Source organism: Eumetopias jubatus, unplaced genomic scaffold (genome assembly GCF_037043125.1).
Source record: "Eumetopias jubatus isolate StellerSeaLion01/CBP00866 unplaced genomic scaffold, mEumJub1_p1.0 scaffold_3, whole genome shotgun sequence".
Taxonomy (NCBI): Eukaryota; Metazoa; Chordata; class Mammalia; order Carnivora; family Otariidae; genus Eumetopias; species Eumetopias jubatus.
The window spans coordinates 34,535,172-34,554,162 of NW_028274809.1; the positions used below are offsets into that span (position 1 = coordinate 34,535,172).

At 33.7% G+C, this 18,991-nt stretch overlaps 1 protein-coding gene across 1 annotated transcript in view; it reads left to right on the forward strand.

The window, feature by feature from the left end:
* Nucleotides 1–9,106, forward strand: part of CATSPERT (catsper channel auxiliary subunit tau) — a 145,641-nt gene extending 136,535 nt beyond the window's left edge. The window contains exons 15-17 of the mRNA XM_028121710.1: nt 1,448–1,522; nt 2,658–6,161; nt 8,798–9,106. Of these exons, the coding sequence (XP_027977511.1) occupies nt 1,448–1,522; nt 2,658–6,161; nt 8,798–9,106 (3,888 nt within the window). The remainder of the gene's footprint in view (nt 1–1,447; nt 1,523–2,657; nt 6,162–8,797) is intronic.
* Nucleotides 9,107–18,991: the final 9,885 nt, after the last annotated feature.

Below are 18,991 nucleotides of genomic sequence, written 5' to 3' on the forward strand. Positions count from 1 at the left end.
AGATCATGGGGTTTTTTGTTTTTTGTTTTTTTACTGTTCTTCCTCTTCTCATATATATTTCATTTATTTTTAATTTTTCTACTAAATTTATTTAAAATAATGAAATTTCAAATGTTAGGGTTCAAACTGTTTTTTAGGGAAATTCAAGGAAAGAAAAACAAAACAAGCAAAAGAACAGATGTGGAAAAGTCTGAGATGTATTTCAAGAATTCAGAGTTAGACACACTTGTCTGAAGGAGAGAAACTATAATGGGGAATATTGAGAAACTCAGAAATAGTTTAGTCAATGTGTTAGGGCAATGAATAGCAAAAGTAGGAAGCTGCTGAAAATTTAAGAATAAGGTCATGTTATTAACTGCTTAATATTAATGAACACTTAAAAGTATTACTTATAGAAACATTCATTGAACTGTTATTTTAATTAACTTGATATATAATGAACCTTCTGCTGTCTAAAGGAGATAGTATATTGGAAAGTAGTTTGTAGACTAAGTACTCTAAAAGAGATGGCGTCAAGTTTTGTCTAGATGAGTTGGCAGTGTGGATGCACATTATGATGCTTCCAAAGCATCATTCTCAGTCACTGTGGTCTTGATTGTGTAATGAAGGGAGCATGAGATAAAAATTTAGGACACTTAGGATTTAGGCTACTAATCACCTAGGTAACTTGGGAAAACAAACTTCAACTTCAGATTTTTGTATGAAACAAGGAGTAGGATTGGATTATCTCTAAAGCACCTTTTATCTCCAAATATTCAGTGGTTCTGTGATTCTATAATTGTTCCTATACACCTTAATCTAGCACCAAGTGTTTCCTTAGGCAGTGTTAGGTCCCCATTTAGCAATTACAGGTTAAGGAATCATTGAAAATGCTTTCTAGCCCAATACAATATCAAATGCCATTTATTTATTTTTTATTCTTTGTAGGGGTAGGGGAGGGGCAGAGGGAGAAGAAGAGAGAATCCTAAGCAGGCTCCACACTCAGCACATTAACCCAATGCGGGGCTTGATCTCACAACCCTGAGATCATGACTTAAGCCGAAATCAAGAGTCAGATGCTTAACCGACTGAGCCACCCAGGGGCCCCTCAAATGCCATTTATTATCTAAAGCATTTTACAACCTTTTAAAATGAGATTATATTAATTCTGACACTTCTATTTCTTTTCTACTTTTGTTTCTGCTTGAAGTTGCTGTGCATTGTTTTGATTTTACAAATTCAATAGGGTGAATATTATAGTAGCAAGGAAGCGAAGGTTATATGTGTAAATGCATTATATATGTATAGATTTCTTTGATGATTGGCAAAGTAAATTATAGTAGTTATGAGAAAAATATTTAGATTATAAGTTTTTTACGTCTTTAATAACTATTGAAAGGATAAAATTATCTTAGGAAATATCCTTGCATTACAAACAGTCTAAAATTAAAACTTCTCTTTTTATAAGGTGATTTTTTCACCAAAGGAACACATTTTACCAGCTTTCAGACCACAATATATAGAGTTCAAACCAAAATACCAGGTGAGTCCTGAATTATCCTATCCCAATAACAATTATATTTAAGTACTAGGCTTCTCTAATACTTTATATAATTCAGTGGTTCCTAAACCAGACTACCCATTAGAAATACATGGCTGTCTTTGAAAAAATACATGTTCTCAGATTCTACCTCTGACCTGATGAATCTCAGTCTGGAAATGGAGCCTGAGAATCTGTATTTCTCAGAAAAACCCAGGGGATTCTTATATTCTCATCTGGATATCAACTAATATTTGAAAAACTGTTGCAATAAATTGTATCCATTACAATGAAGTTTGAACAACTAAGTTGAAATAAACTAAAACAAATACTAGGCTGATTATTTCACATTTTGCCATTTTCAACTGGTTAATGTAGAAGTTGTATGAACAAATATAAGAATATGTTTGAAATATTTAAATAAGAGACTTTATCTCAAAGGCTATTTCAATGATATACTAGCTTGATCCCAGAACTACAAAACTGCCCATGGATATTACACTGAAATTTCACTGTAATCCAGAATTTTTTTGTACTGCTCTTTCTTAACCATTTATGAGGTATGTATGGTATTCATCAAAAAGTAAGATTCTACTGTGACATTCTGAGGAGTGGAGGGAACTCATCATCATTGTTGAAATTCCCAGGCTTAAAAGCAGATGATATATGCTCCCAAGTTAGTCTTTAGAAATTATTTGTGATACTTCTAATGGGATATCTACTACTTGCTTTGCATTTAAATTTTTTTCTTATATTGCTACTAAAATGCTAAGAATTTATAAGGTAGAACTTAGATTCTGATGTTAGCCATTGTCTAAGTAAGTGCAGCTAACACTGGAAATTAAGTTCTTAAAAAAAAAAAAAACGATGTAGGAATGCTGTGTAAGTATTTTAAATATTCTAGGTAGCAAAAATCTCTTGGACACAAAATAGTATCAGAATTAGGAATTCTAAAATTTTGCATTAAAATTTTCATCATTCCAATTTCAGATATTTAAAAATAAAGTCAATTTTCTCTTTGTAGAAGGTGGGTGGATAGATAATTTGACAGATTGCGCAAAGAAAATTAACTAGAAAATTTATTATAAATTCAAATAAATACTACAGAACTTCTTACCTTTTATTTTTAATATTACAGTTCCAGAAATTCAACTTTAAGGATGGTTCTGATCCTTTTCTAAGGAATATAAACAAAATGTCAGTCAGAAAAAGGAAAGACCAAGATATGTCCAAATGTAGAAACACTTTAAGCGCAGAGGTTATAGAACATGAAGACCAAGATCCTCCTTACCCAACATATTCAAAAACTGCAAGACCTACTAATAAAACCTGGCCCTGTGATCCTGGTATCACCACAGTAAAGACTTTAGACACTAAGACTAAGTTAAAGTCAGCCTGTGATCCCGATTTCATCACAGTAAAGACTTTAAACATGAAGAATAATGTAGCCCGTGATCCTAATATGACCACAATAGAGACTTTAGATACTAAAAATAATTTAAAAGAAAGACTACCAAATGTATCTCTACCTAATTTTGAAGGAGAATCATCAGTGACTGGAAATATAAATACATATCACCTCTCAAAATCATTAAGTTTTACTTCCCACCTAGAAAATTTAAAACAATCAATGATGCTTAAATCGATTTTAAGTAAAAATCTGCAAGACCTTTCAGATAAATTATTTTCTAAACCAGAGGTTCCTATGGACACTGAAGCAAGAAAGAAAAGTCATAGTTCTCCACTTCTGAGAGTTCATGATGAACCACCAAGTAGTCTGGAAAACAAAGTGTGTGAAAAAGTTCAAGATTTAAATAACTGTCTTCCAGAAAAAGACATTGTAAGTTCAAAGTCTCTTTTAAAACGAATAATTAAAGATATTCCTGCAGATTCACTTTCAGAAGGTGGACCAAGAAATTCTCCAGAAGTAGAAACAGCACTTGTCTCTGAAAAACACTTGGAGGCTGGTGAGATCAATTTTCCAATTAAAAAAAATAATTTCAAACAGAAACATTCAAATATTGAAGTGTCTAGCTCCAAACCAGGTATAAGTGACACTGCAAATGATTATGTTTTAAAGCAAATATTCACTGCACCTATCTTCTCAGAGTTGGAAATAGGAGTGAAAGAATTGAGTGAGACACCAGTAAACTTGCAGAATCAATTACCCACAGCTTGGGAGAGTTTATCTTCAAATATTCTACTTCATTATGAAGAAAACAATGATGAAATAGAATTGCCACAGGCCAAATCTGTTATAAGCCAGATAATACAAGCATTTCCTGTAGATACTCTTTTAGAATCTGGGATAATCAAAGTGATAGAATTAGATAAACAATATCAGAAGAGTTCTGTGCTGGATACAGAGACAGTCTTTGCTGAAGAAGAGCCAAAGTATTCCACAGAGGATTATTCAGAAACCCAAAGCAGAACAGAATCTCTTTCAGAGCAGAATACACTCATCATTCCCAAAGAAACCACTTCTTCTTTTAATGGAGTTGAATATATGGATGAAGGCCAAAATGTAACCCTACAAGATTCAAAATATCAGTCAACACCAGATAAAAAAGCAGATATGCTAAGTAACAGTCAGAGGTCTGATAGAGAAGAAAATGATCTAAATTCTACTTTAGAAAATTTAAGTAACTCATTAATGGGTAAACTTAATGATTCAGATGTCATAATGTTAAAATCCTTTTTAAAACATATGTTTAATATTTTTTTCAAGTATAATCAGTCTGAAAGAAAACAACCAGAAAAAGAATTAGAAAGACTGATTCAGCATCCTTTTCCAAATAATACAGAAGACCTTGAAGAAATAAAAAAGAATTTTGATAAAATAGATAAATTAGACAGAAAACCTATTTTGAGTTCAAAGCTGCGTGTATTTCTGGAAGAACTCTCAGAGTCAGAAATAAAAAATTTAAAGTCTGAACTAAGTAAACATATCCAACATTACCTTGTAGAAAGACTTTCAGAATCCGGACACATCACCAAAGAAGACTTACCAAAAATCTATCAAAATCTGTATTTGATGAATGAGAAAGTGGAACCAAAAAGGCAAAATATTTTTCTGGAAAAATATTCAGAAACTGTAAAAGAAGTCATGTCTTTTGTAAATAATTTTAATCATCATTTCATAGATAAACATTTGGAAATAAAGCTAAGATCTTTCTTAAATGAAATTCTCCAAAACTATTTCCTAAAAAACCTTTCGGAAAGCAGTTTATTTAAAGAGACAGAATCTGAGACTATCGACTCAAACATGTCTTCTCTAAGAACTAAAAGTGCTTCCATATCTTTCTGTGAGTTAGGACAAGACATTTCAAGGGGGAATTTTGGGAAAAGACTTGACTTAAACATGAAATATCCATTAAATAAATCTCTACAAAACTATCTTATAGCTTTATCAGAAAATGAATTACTAAATCTAAAAGCTGATTTAAGCAAACACCTCCAGAGCCTTTTTATAGAAAAACTTTCAAAATCAGGACTAATCACAGAAAGGCAATTAGAGGGGATCAACCAGCATATAAATTTGATCAATTCTAGTTCCATACCATTTAAATGTATAAAGCCAGATTTATCTTTTAGAAATGAAAACCAGTTTATGGAGGAGAATTCAGAAAAGCAAAATAAATATTCAAAAATTGTTCAAAAAACTACTTTACAAAAAATTCCGGAGGATAGACTTATAGAAACAGAACTAACCAAAAAGGAAGAAAAGGAATATTTTCCCTTACAGAATATTAAGGAAAATCCATCAATAATTGAGGAACAGAAAAGATACTATCCTAAAGAAGAAGCCAAAACCCTGAGATTAATTAAAGTACAACCTTCTTTCATCAAAAATACCCAAGTGATTCCATTAAATAAGTCATCAGAAAGAGTTACAGATATAGTGCTTAAACAAAGGAAAGAACATGGTTTCATCCAGCTTCCTCGAGCAGAAAATTATGATTTTAAAACAGAAATTCAAGACCCACATAGTTGGAGTGGTAAATCAAAAACAACTCAGTCAAATATTTACTTTGAAAGGACACTAAAAGCGAAGCCCCTTGAAAAAAGGGAGCATAATATCTATAAACTGATGGCACAGGAAAAACCGGAAGCAGTACTGTCACCGTATCCAAGAATTCCTAATTGCAAAATGCCAAGTGAAAATGAATATATATACAAATACACTTTTCCTTCCAGGCAGAATAACACTTTAACTCATTTCAATTTAGAGGCTGGGGAGAAATTGAAGTTAGAAGACCAGTATATTGAGAGATTGAAAGGAAATAATAACAATAATAAAAAACATCTAGTAACATTTGCACAATACAAAAAAATACATACTCTTTCTGTAAAGACAAATGGAATTTGCAATGAAAAATATGCCAAGTTCCCTGAATCACAGTCCTTTAAATACAAAGTTGTGGAAGCAGAGAAAAACTCAAAACCATCCCTCTTCCCAGAAGTATTAAAGAGAGAAAATCTAAAGCCCAAGGTCCGAAAAGAAAGAGACCATGTCAACAAACAGAAGAAGTCATTTAGCAAGATAGTTAAGATACTACCAGCTACACTGCCCACTGCAAGAATTCTAAGGAAATCTGTTCCAAGGACATTGCTTCACTGGACTGCAAGAAGAACTATACACGTAATACTGTCTTTCTAAAGTCTTCTGCTTTTGTATTTGGCAAAGTCTGTCAATAATCTACTTTAGGTGTATATGTCTGTATGCAAGTATGTGTGTAACCCTCATTGCCCCCAAATACACAGACTGTCAAACTTGAAAAATTCTTCTGACATTCAAATTCACCTCACCCAGTTCAAAATGCAGTCACAAAATCAGGGGACTGTTAACACACTTAGTGCCTTTGTATGAAATAGATAAAGGACACTCCATCTGGAGCATAAATTAGAAAAAAATCACCCTTTCCTCTGGGCAGACTCTGTTGACTGACACAGCCTGGAGTAGAGCATATAGCCCCTGTCAATGGGAAACTGGCTGGATCTCAGCCATCACTCACCCCTCAACCCAGGGCTGCTGTGCGGGCACAACCTGTACAATTCTTGGCAGTGGCTGTATCCTATGGAAACACAGCTGGGATTTTGTTTTCATGCAGCTATAAGTATATATAGTATTATGTGCCAGTTATTCTGATAAGTATTAGGGATAAGCAAAATTTATAATCTATTGGATTATGAATGGAAAATTTTTAATTTAACTTCTCCTCTCTTCTATTACCATTGCCCCTCTGCTATATCATGTGCTGAGAAACTTGGGAATTCAAATCTATTTATAATATTAACATAAAACAATTAGGAAGGTAAACCTGCTAACAGACTTTATACAAACCATTCTGAGGTTAAAAACTAGGAGTGGAAGGGACTTAGTTTTCTGGACTGCTACTCTTTTCTCTTTGTACATATAAATAGACATGACCCATAACTCAGAGAACTCATAAATCCCAAAATGATATTACATTGAAAATTTGATGTGCATAATCCTTTGAGAAAAATAGATCTAATTTAGAACAGTTGCTTTTTTTCTTGTTTAGAACAGCTGCTTTGAATTTGCTCTCCATTGTAAAACAAATATTTAGCTTTAGTAAATAGTAAAAATAGTAGCAGGGAAAATATTATCAGTTTAGCTTATACTCTCAATGTTGGATTTCTCTTTTCTATTTAAATTTGGTAATTTAGTATTGAGTGTGTATGTACACACGTGTGTGTATCCACTAAGAAAAGGAAGTAGATGGGTTCATAGTTTTGAGAAAGTACTTTCCAAAGTTCCTTTAGACAAATTGAATCTTTAATGTCAGTTTTCCAAACAAAACAATAAGTTGTGTTTATATTATATAATATGAGATCATATAGGATCTCAGAACCTTTATCCTAAGAGTGGTCAGGAGAGATAGAGTTATCTTTATTTTCCTCTGTTAAACCTAAACCTTTCTCTCCAGTGAAGTTGACAACAGAGAATTGAATGATAGCAGGGCATTTTTCAGATCATCAGAAAGACTTGCTCATCTGATTCTTTTCTAAAATCCAGGAATCTCCCAAAAGAATCAAAACAGAAGACAAGAGAAATTGAGTTGTAGGAGCATCCAGAAAAGTAACCAGTTGTGTGGGTCTCCATGCCCTTTCGCTGTTATTTCATCTGTTACTTCAGTTATTTCATCTAGTAATCAGTTATTTCATTCACATTTCACAATGTGAAGAAAGAATTATGTATTACTCACCAAAGTAGCAGAAATTCCCTTAATAATGTTCCACGTACATAAAGGGGGAGAGAAAGAATGTTTCCTTGCCTTCTTCAAACCCAGGCAAAAATGTAAAGTAGGTACAATTAGTCTTTAGACTCTATACCTCCGTTTTTGTAAATCTTTCTTGCTGCCCTAATTCTTCTTAGTCCTGCACAACCTCCCCCCACCTTCCAATTCTATTAATTCATTCACACCTTCTCTCTCAATCAGAGTAGCTTATTCCTTTGGTGTGGTCATCTCTGCAAAGTGTTAAGGGACAAGATGCTCAAGCTGCAGAGGAAACTAGTTTATACTAGTTTAAGAATGACTAATAGCTCCATACCCTCTTTGGGATAATTGTAGGTTATTATATATTTATCATAAAATAGAGCCATATTATATAAATTTGAAAAAAAGAGAAAAGGAAAACAAAACCCATAATCCCGCCACCCTAACCCAACCATCATTTTTAAAAAGTTGCTTGGTGTATATACTTCCAGTTATTTTCCTAAATGTCTTCTTTACTCTCAGAATGTACATAAAAAATTTTATTACTTTAATATAAACAGTATAATTATATCCTAGATGCCAGGCTCTCTCTATGTGTGTGAAAGTGTGTTAAAGAAGATGTTTATTAAATTTTAAAGAGTGAAAGTTTGGATGATATAAAATATGAGTTCATGATTTATATTTAGGTTTGGAGAAAATATAATATGGAGAATTATAGAATAGGCTGACTGCCTTTAGGAGTCTGACCCTTAAGGACAGCTCTCCTAAGTTTTTCTGGTTTCCAGCTTCATATTTTCTATCCCTTCTAAAATAACAGATCCTTTAAAACAGTAAGATTTTTTTTTTAAACATGGTTTCTATGATAGTATCTAATAGGAGACATTGGGTGTAGGATCTGAATTTGGGGACTGCCTATAAAATATTTAATGCTCTCATTCTTTGTCTTTAGCTGTTGATATTACACACTTCGGTTCTTGTAAATTTAAAATGTACTTTTAAGAAAACTAACACACCAACCTGATCTTTTAATATTTAGGATTGTTCGGATAGATTTGAAGATATACCTGTGACCTCATTTAAGCATGCTGAACAAGCAAAATCAAGAACAAGGCTTTTAGGAAAAAGTCCGGATGATAGCCATAATCAGTTAAAACACTTTTCAAGACCGAATACTGCTCCAGAGGTTCACAAACGGCGAGAGAACTACAGCGGAAAATTTACAAGTCCTCGAATGGTTTCAGCAGGCTTAGTTCACATAAATGATGCAATCCCAGATTATGAAATCCATAAAATGAGGCAAAAAAGAAAATTAAAAGAGAATATTGAAGTGTTCGCTCATTTGTGATATTATCCAAATGTTAAAAATTCAGAATGGTATGTAAGGCCAACAGTCGATTTCTCCAATTAACAAAATGGTTTGGAGATCTGTCCTTTTGTGGGATAGAAGTCAGCAACCAAATTTCATCTTGTTAGAACCATTTTGTTTTAATTAAAATGAAAAAGAAGCACTTTTGATGTAAATGTGTTTTTGTTTATGAACCTTAGGGAACAGACCAAGAAATACACATTCAGTTCATATTTGTTAAGTTTTATTTCCCAGCTTTTCCCCCTTTTCACTATATAACAATACCACACCAGTTGATAGTTCTCTGATTTCCCAAATCTTTGTTATTCTCTAAATTATTCCTGTCTACCCAGTTTTCAAGGTCTATATTTGCAGTTATTTATGTTTAGCCATTTGTTATGAATATATTCTTATTCTTCAGCTCTAATTATATTTCCAGATTCAACAGTATGTAATTTTCTGGGCTTAGAGAACATCTGTTAATTTTAATATCATCTGATATTACAACTTTTACACGATAAATAAAGATAATAGATTTAATAGCAATTCCTGAGGCACCTCCTATACTGGATTGACTCTTCTAACTTACTCAAAAAACTATGAAAGGGCCTCTTTAATGGCACAAAATGTAAGAAACCACATAAAACTGTAGAAATTGCATAAAAATTAGCAAAATCCAACATATGATTTAAATCAGAGACTTCCTGGGGCACCCAGGTGGCTCATTTGGTTAAGTGTCCAACTCTTGATTTCAGTTCTGGTCATGATCTCAGGATTGTGAGATTGAGTCCTGTGTTGGGATCTGCACTGGGCCCCTGCCGCCCCCCTTTCTCCCTCTCTAAAAAACAAAAAAACAAAATCACAGACTTTTGAGAATTGGTTCTACTTTTTTTCTTTAATTCAAGTATAATTAACATAGTGTTATATTAGTTTCAGGTGTACAATATGGTGATGCAACAATTGTATGCATTACTCAGTGCCCATCAAGGTTAAGTGCACTCTTAATCCCCTTCACCTATTTCACCCATCCCCCCATCCACCTCCCCTCTGGTAACATTTGTTCTTTATATTTATGAGTCTGTTTTTTTTTTTGTCTTTTTTGTTGTTTATTTGTTTTATTTCTTAAATTCTACATAAGTAAAATCATATGGTATTTGTCTTTCTCTGACTGATTTCTTTCCCTTGGCATTATACCCTCTAGATCCATTCATGTTGTTGCAAATAGCAAGACTTCATTCTTTTTTATGGCTGAGTAATATTCCTCTGTGTGTGTGTGTGTGTGTGTGTGTGTGTGTGTGTGTGTGTGTGTGTCATCTCTATCCATTCATCTGCCGAAGAACACTTGAGTTGCTGCCATATCTCGACTATTGTAAATAATGCTGCAATAAACATAAAGGTGCATATATCTTTTCAAATTAGTGTTTTTGTGTTCTTTGGGTAAATAGTAGTAGAATTACTGGCTCATATGATAATAACTTTTGATTTTTTGAAAAACTTCCAAATTGTTTTCCACAGTGGCTGCACTGGTTTGCATTCCCACCAACAGTGCATGAGGGTTCCTTCTTCTCCACATCCTCACTAACACTTCTTATTTCTTGTGTTTTTTATTTTAGCCATTCTGATAGGTGTAAGGTGATTTCTCATGATTTTGATTTCCACTTCCCCGATGATGGGTGATATTAAGCATATTTTCATGTGTCTATCTTCTTTGGAAAAATATCTATTCATCTCCTCTGCCCATTTTTAAATTGGATTATCTGTTTCTTTTGGGGCTGAGTGGTATAAATTCTTTATATATTTTGGATATTAATGCTTTATTACATATATCAATTGTAAATATCTTCTCACATTCAATAGGTTGTTTTTGTTTTGCTGATGGCTTCCTTTTCTATGCAAAAGCTTTTTATTTTGGTGTAGTCCCAGTGTCTTAATTTTGTTTGTTTTCCTAGCCATAGAAGACATACTAGAAAAATGTTTCTACAGCTGGTGTCAAAGAAATTACTGCCTGTGTTTTCTTCCAAGAATTTAGTTTCAGGTCTTACAGTATTATATCCATTTTGAGTTTTTTTGTACTGTGTAAGAAAGTGGTCTAGTGTCATTCTTTTGCATGTAGCTTTCCAGTTTTCCCAACCCCATTTGTTGAAGACACTGTTTTTTTCTCATTGGATATTCTTGCCCCCTTTGTTGTAGATTAATTGACCTTAAAATTATGGGCTTATTTCTGGGCCCTCTATTCTGTTCCATTGATCCTTTTTTTTCCCTTTCAAATTTTTCCTTTCAAAATTTTATTTAAATTCAAGTTGGTTCACATATAGTGTAGTATTTGTTTCAGGATTAGAAGTGCCCTCCTTAGTGCCCATCAACCAATTTCCCCTTTCCCCTACCCCTATATTTAAGAGTCTTTTATGGTGGGCACCTGGGTGGCTCAGATGGTTAAGCGTCTGCCTTCGGCTCAGGTCATGATCCCAGGGTCCTGGGATCGAGCCCCGCATCAGGTTCCCTGCTAGGCAGGAAGCCCGCTTCTCCCTCTCCCTCTCCCACTCCCCCTGCTTGTGTTCCCTCTCTTGCTGTGTCTCTCTCTGTCAAATAAATAAAATCTTAAAAAAAAAAGAGTCTTTTATGGTTTGCCTCCCTCTCTGTCTTTATCTTATTTTTCTTTATCTTTCCCTATGTTCATCTGTTTTGTTTCTTAAATTCCACATATGAGTGAAATCATATGGTATTTATTCTCTGACTCATTTCACTTAGCATAATACACTCTAGTGGCAAATGGCAAGATTTCATTCTTTCTGATGACTGAGTAATATTCCATTGTATATATATACACACCACTTCTTTATCCATTCATCAGTTGATAGACATTTGGGCTCTTTCCATGTTCTGGCTGTTCCACTGATTTATGTGTCTGTTTTTTGTGCCAGCACCATCCTGTTTTGATTACTACAGTTTTGTATTATACCTTGAAATCTGGGATTGTGATACCTCCAGATTTGTTTTTATTTTTCAAGATTGCTTTGGCTATTCAAGGTCTTCTGTGGTTCCATATAAATTTTAGGATTATTTGTTCTAGTTTTGTGAAAAATGCTGTTGGTATTTTGATAAGGACTGCATTAAGTCTCTAGATTGCTTTGGGTGGTGTGAACATTTAAAAAATATTGGTTCTCCCAGTCCATGAGCAAGGAATCTTTCCATTTGTTTGTGTCATCTTCAGTTCCTTTCATTGACGTTTTATACTTTTCAGAGTAGAGATCTTTCATCTCCTTGGTTAAGTATATTTCTAGGTATTTGGTTCTTTTTGGTACAATTGTAAATGGAATTGTTTTCTTAGTTTCTCTTTCTGCTACTTCATTATTAGTGCATAGAAATGCAACTGATTTCTGATACTAATCTTGTATCCTGCAACCTTACTGAATTCATTTGTCAGTTCTAGTAGTTTTTTGGTGGATTCTTTAGGGTTTTCTATATATAGTATCATGTCATCTGAAAATAGTGTAAGTTTGACTTATTTACCAATTTGGAGGTCTTTTACTTCTTTTTGTTGTCTGATTGCTGTGGCTAGGATTTCCAGTACTGTGTTCAATAAAAGTAGTAAGAATGGACATCCTTGTCTAGTTCCTGACCTTAGAGGGAAAACTCTCAGCATTGAGTGTGATGCTAGCTGTGGGTTTTTCATATATGGCCTTTATTATGTTGAAATATGTTTCTCTGAGCTTTAATTTGTTGACAGTTTTTATCGTGAATGGATGTTGTACTTTGTCAAATGCTTTTTCACCATGTATTGAAGAGATGATGTGGTTTTTATCCTTTTTCTTGTTAATGTGATGTGTTGTGTTGATTGATTTGCAAATATTGAACCACTGTTGCATCCCAGGAATGAATCCCACTTGATGTGGTGAATGATTTTTTAAATGTGTTGTTGGATTCCATTTAATATTTTGTTGAGAATTTTTGCATCTATGTTCTTTGGAGAAATTGGGTTTGGGGTTTTTTTCATACTGTCTTTATCTGGTTTTGGTATCAGGGTAATGCTGACCTCATAGAATGAATTTGGATTTTTTCCTTGCTCTTCTTCTTCTTCTTCTTCTTCTTCTTTTTAATAGTTTGAGAAGAATAGGTATTAACTCTTCTTTAAATGTTTGGTATAATTCCCCTGTGAAGACATCCGGTCCTGGTCTTCTGATTCTTGAGAGTTTTTTTAATTAGTGATTCAATTTCATTGCTAGTAATTGCAGTGTTCAAATTTTCCATTTCTTCCCAATACAGTTGAGGAAGCTTTTATGGTTCTAGGGCTTTATTTCTTCTAGGTTGTCTAATTTTTTGGCATATAATTTTTCATAATATTCTCTCATAATCCTTTGTATTTCTGTGTTGTTGGTTGTTATTTCTCCTCCATCATTTCTGATTTTGAGTTCTTTGTCTCTCTTTTTGTCTTTTGATGAGTCTGGCTAACAGTTATCAATTTTGTTGATTTTACAAAGAACCAGCACCTGGTGTCATTGATCTGTTGTATTTTTTTTTAATTTTGATTTCATTTGTTTTTCTTCTAATCTTCATTATTTCCTTCCTTCCAGTAGCTTTGGGTTTTGTTTGTTCTCGTTTTTCTAGGTCCTTAGGTATGTCTATTCTGAAGAATTTTCCATGTGCACTTGCAAAGAATTTTTAGGATGAAATGTTCTGAATAGATCTTTTAGATCCATCTGGTCCAATGTGTCATTCAAATCAACTGTTTCTTGTTGATTTTCTGTTTAGATGATCTCTCCATTTACTTAAATGGGATGTTTAGGCCCCCTACTATTATTGTATTACTATCTCTTTCTTCCTTTATGTCTGTTAATAGTTGCTTTATGTATATGGGTGCTCCCATGTTCGGTGCATAAATGTTTACAATCATTATATCTTCTTGTTGGGTGGTTCCCTTTATGATTATGTAGTGTCCTTCTTTCTTCTTAGTCTTTTTTTTTAAATCTGTGTTGTCTGATATAATATTGTTACCCCAGATTTCTTTTCACTTCCATTTGCATGATAAATGTTTTTCTGTCTCTTCACTTTCAATCTGCATATGTCTTGAGCTCTGAAATGAGTCTCTTGTAGGCAGCATATAGAGGGATCTTGCATTTTTTATCCATTCAGTCACCCTGTCTTTTGATTGCAGCATTTGGTCCATTTACATGCAAAGTAATTATTGATAGATATGTACTTATTGCCATTTTGTTACGTGTTTTAGGGTTGTTTTTTGTAGTTCTCTGTTCTTCTGTTTCTTTTGTGGTTTGATGGCTTTATTTGTGATATGCTTGGATTCCTTTCTGTTTATTTTTTGCTTACCTATTATAGGGTTTTGGTTTGTGGTTACCATTAGGTTTATATATAATATCCTCTGCATATAGCTGTCAGTATTAAGCTGATGGTCGCTTAAGTTTGAACCCAAACTAAAAGCACTAAATGTTTACTCCCCTTCGTGCATGTTTTATGTACATGGTGGCATATATTACATCCTTTTATTTTGTGAATCCCTTGACTGATTTTTATTTATGTGATTGATATTACTGCTTTTGTGCTTAACCTCTGTGTTGTTTTTTTTAATTTCTATTCCACTATAGTTAATATCCAGTGTTATATTCATTTCAGGTGTACAATATAGTGATTCAACAATTCCATATATTCAGTGCTCATCAAGATCAGTGTACTCTTACTCTCTTTCACCTATTTCACTCCTCCTCCCACCTGCCTCCCTTCTGGTATCCATCTGTTTATTCTCTATAATTGAGAATCTCATTTTTAGTGTGTCTTGCTCTTTTTTCCCCTTTGTTGTTTCTTAAGTGCCACATATAAGTGAAATTATGTGGCATTTTTCTTTCTCTAACTGGCTTATTTTGCTTAGCATTATATTCCCTAGCTCCATCCATGTTATTGCAAAAGGCATGAATTCATTCTTTTTTATGGCTGAATACTATTTAATTGTATATATGTACTATATCTTCTTTATCCATTCACCTATCAATGGATACTTGGGCTGTTTCTATAATTTGGCTTTTGTAAATAATACTGCAATAAACATAGGACAAAAAGGGATACATACAAAAAAAGTATGTATCCCTTTAAATTAGTGTTTTTGTATTCTTTGATTAAATACCTAGTATTGAAATTGCTTGATCATAGGGTAGTTCTATTTTTAATTTTTTCAGAAACCTCCATACTGTCTTCCACAATGGCACTGGTTTGCATTCCCACTAATAGTGCACTAGGGTTCCTCTTTTTCCATGTCCTTGTCAACACTTATTATTTCTTGTGTTTTTTATTTTACCCATTCCAACAGGTTTAAGGTGATATCTTATTGTGGTTTTGATTTGCATTTCCCTGATGATGAGTGATGTTGAGCATCTTTTCATGTATCTGTTGGTCCTCTGTATGTCTTCCTTGGAGAAATGTCTATTCATATGTTCTGTCCATTTTTAATTGATTATTTGGCTTGGGGATGTGTTGCATCAGTTTTTTATATATTTTAGATACTAACCCTTTATTGGCTATGCCCTCCCATTCATTATGTTGTCTTTTGGTTTTGTTGATTGTTTCCTTTGCTATGCAGAAGCTTTTTATTTTGGTGTAGTCCAAATAGTTTATTTTTTACTTCTTTTTCCTTGCCTTGGGAGACATATCTAGAAAGATGTTGTTATTACAGTGTCAGAGAAATTACTGCCTATGCTCCCTTCTAAAATTTTTATGGTTTCAGGTCTCACATTTAGGTGTTTAATCCATTTTGAGTTTATTTTTGTGTATGGTGTAAGAAAGTGGTCCAGTTTCTTTTGCATGTAGCTGTCCAGTTTTCCCAACAACATTTCTTGTAGAGACTGTCATTTTCCCATTGCATATCCTACCTCCATTGTCAAAGATTAATTGACCATACAATCATGAGTTTATTTCTGGACTCTCTATTCTGATCCATTGATCTACGTGGCTATTCTTGTGCCGGTACCATAATGTTTTGATTTCTGCAGTTTTGTAGTATAACTTGAAGTCTGGAATTTTGATACCTCCAGTTTTGTTTTTAAAGATTGTGTTGGCTATTTAGGGTCTTTTGTGGTTCCATACAAATTTGAGGATTGTCTGTTTTAGTTTTATGAAAATTGCTGTTGGTATTTTGATAGGCATTGCACTCTATCTGTAGATTGCTATGGGTAGTATGGATATTTTAACAATATTTGTTCTTTCAATCCATGAGCATGGAATGTCTTTTCATATCTTTGTGTTGTTTTCAATTTCTTTCATCAGTGTGTTATAGTTTTCAGAGTATAGATCTTTCACTTCTTTGGCTAAGTTTATTTCTAGATATTTTATTATTTTTGGTGCAATTATAAATGGGATTATTTTCTTAATTTCTCTTTCTGATGTTTCATTATTAATGTATAGAAATGGACATTTGTGTACATTGATTTTGTATCCTGCTACCCTACTGAGTACATTTGTTAGTTCTAGTAGTTTTTTAGTGGAATCTTTAGGGTTTTCTATATATAGTACATTGTCATCTGAAAATAGTGAAAGTTTGGCTTCTTTACTGATTTTAATGCCTTTTATTTCTTTTTGTTGTCAATTGCTGTGACTAGGATTTCCAGTACTGTGTTGAATAAAAGTGGCAAGAATGGACATCCCTGTCTTGCTCCTGATTTTAAAGGAAAAGCTGTCAGTTTTTCACCATTGAGTATGATGTTAGCTGTGGGTTTTTCATATAAGGCCTTTATTATGTTGAGGTATATTCCCTCTAAACCTACTTAATGTTGAGGGTTTTTGGATTAATGGATTCTGCACTTTGTCAAATGATTTTTCTACATCTATTGAAATAATCAAATATGTCTTATCCTTGTTCTTATTGATGTGATATATCATATTGATTGATTTGCAAATATTGAACCACATGTTGCATCCCAGGAATAAATTCCACTTGATCATGGTGAATGATTTTTTAAATGTATTGTTGGATTCCATTTGTTAATATTTTGTTGAGAATTTTTGCATCTGTGTTCATCAGAGAAATTGGGTTTGGGTTTTTTTTTTTTCATACTGTCTTTATCTGGTTTTGGTATCAGGGTAATGCTGACCTCATAGAATGAATTTGGAATTTTTTCTTGCTCTTTTTTTTTTTTTTTTTGGAATAGTTTGAGAAGAATGGGTATTAACTCTTTAATGTTTGGTAGAAGTTTGAGAAGAATAGGTATTAACTCTTTAATGTTTGGTAGAACTCCCCTGTGAAGCCATCAGGTCCTGGACTTTTGTGGGAATTTTTTGATTACTGATTTAATATCATTGCTGGTAATCCCACTGTTCAAATTTTCTATTTCTTTCTGGTTCCATTTTGGTAGGTTACATATTTCTAGAAATGTATCCATTTCTTCTGGGTTGCCCAGTTTGCATGTACTTTTTCATAATATTCTTATATGATCCTTTGTTTTCTGTGGTGGTAGTGGTATTCTTTTTTGTTTCTGATTTTGTTTGCATTATCTCTCTTTTTATGATTCTGATAGAAGCTTATCAATTTTGTTGACTTTTCAAAGAACCAGCTCCTGGTTTTGTTGATTTATTCTATTGTCTTTGTTTCTATTATCATTTATTTCTGTGCTAATCTTTATTATTTCCCTCCTTCTGCTAGATTTGGATTTTGTTTGTCCTTCTTTTTCTAGTTCCTCTAGGTGTAAGGTTAGGTTATTTGAGATTTTTCTTGCTTCTTGAGGTAGGTCTGTATTGCTATAAACTTCCCTCTTAGACTGCTCTTGCTGCATCCCAAAGAATTTGAAACATTGAGTTTTTATTTTCATTTGTCTCCATGTATTTTTTTTTTATATAATGTATTATTTGTTTCAGGATACAGGTCTGTCATTCATCAGTCTTATATAATACCCAGTGCTCATTACAACACATACCCTCCCTAATGACCAGCACCCAGTTACCCCATCCCTCCACCCCCCTTCCCTCCAGCAACCCTCAGTTTGTTTCCTAAGAGCTCTTACGGTTTGTCTCCCTCTTTGGTTTCATCTTGTTTCATTTTCTCCTCTCTTCCCCTATGATCCTCTGCCTTGTTTCTTAAATTCCGCATATCAGTGAGATCATATCATAATTGTCTTTCTCTGATTGACTTAATTCGTTTAGCTTAATACCCTCCACTTCCATCCATGTCATCGCAAATGGCAAGATTTCATTTTTTTTAAAGATTTTATTTATCTGACACAGAGCACAAATGGGAGGCAGCAGGCAGAGGGAGAGGGAGAAGCAGGCTCCCTGCCAATGCGGGGCTCAATCCCAGGACCCTGATAATAACCTGAGCTGAAGGCAGTCGCTTAACCAACTGAGCCACCCAGGCGCCCCAAGATTTCATTTTTTGATGGCTACGTAATATTCTAGTGTGAGTGTGTGTGTGTGTATACACACACATCCATTCATCTGTCATACACCTGGCTCTTTCCATTGTTTGGCTATTGTGGACATTGTTGCTATAAACATTGAGGTACAGGTGCCCCTTCAGATTACTACATTTGTATCTTTGGGGTAAATACCTAGTAGGGCAATTGCTGGGTCGTAGGGTAGCTCTATTTCCAACTTTTTGAGGAACCTCCATACTGTGTTCCAGAGTGGCTGCACCAGCTTGCATTCCCACCAACAGTGTAGGAGGGTTCCCCTTTCTCTGCACCCTCACCAATATCTGTCGTTTCCTGACTTGTTAATTTTAACCATTCTGACTGGTGTGAGGTGGTATCTTATTGTGGTTTTGATTTGTATTTCCCTGATGCCAAGTGATGTTCAGCATTTTTTCATGTGTCTATTGGCAATTTGGATGTCTTCTTTGCAGAAATGTCTATTCATGTCTTCTGCCTATTTCTTGACTGGATTATTTGTTCTTTG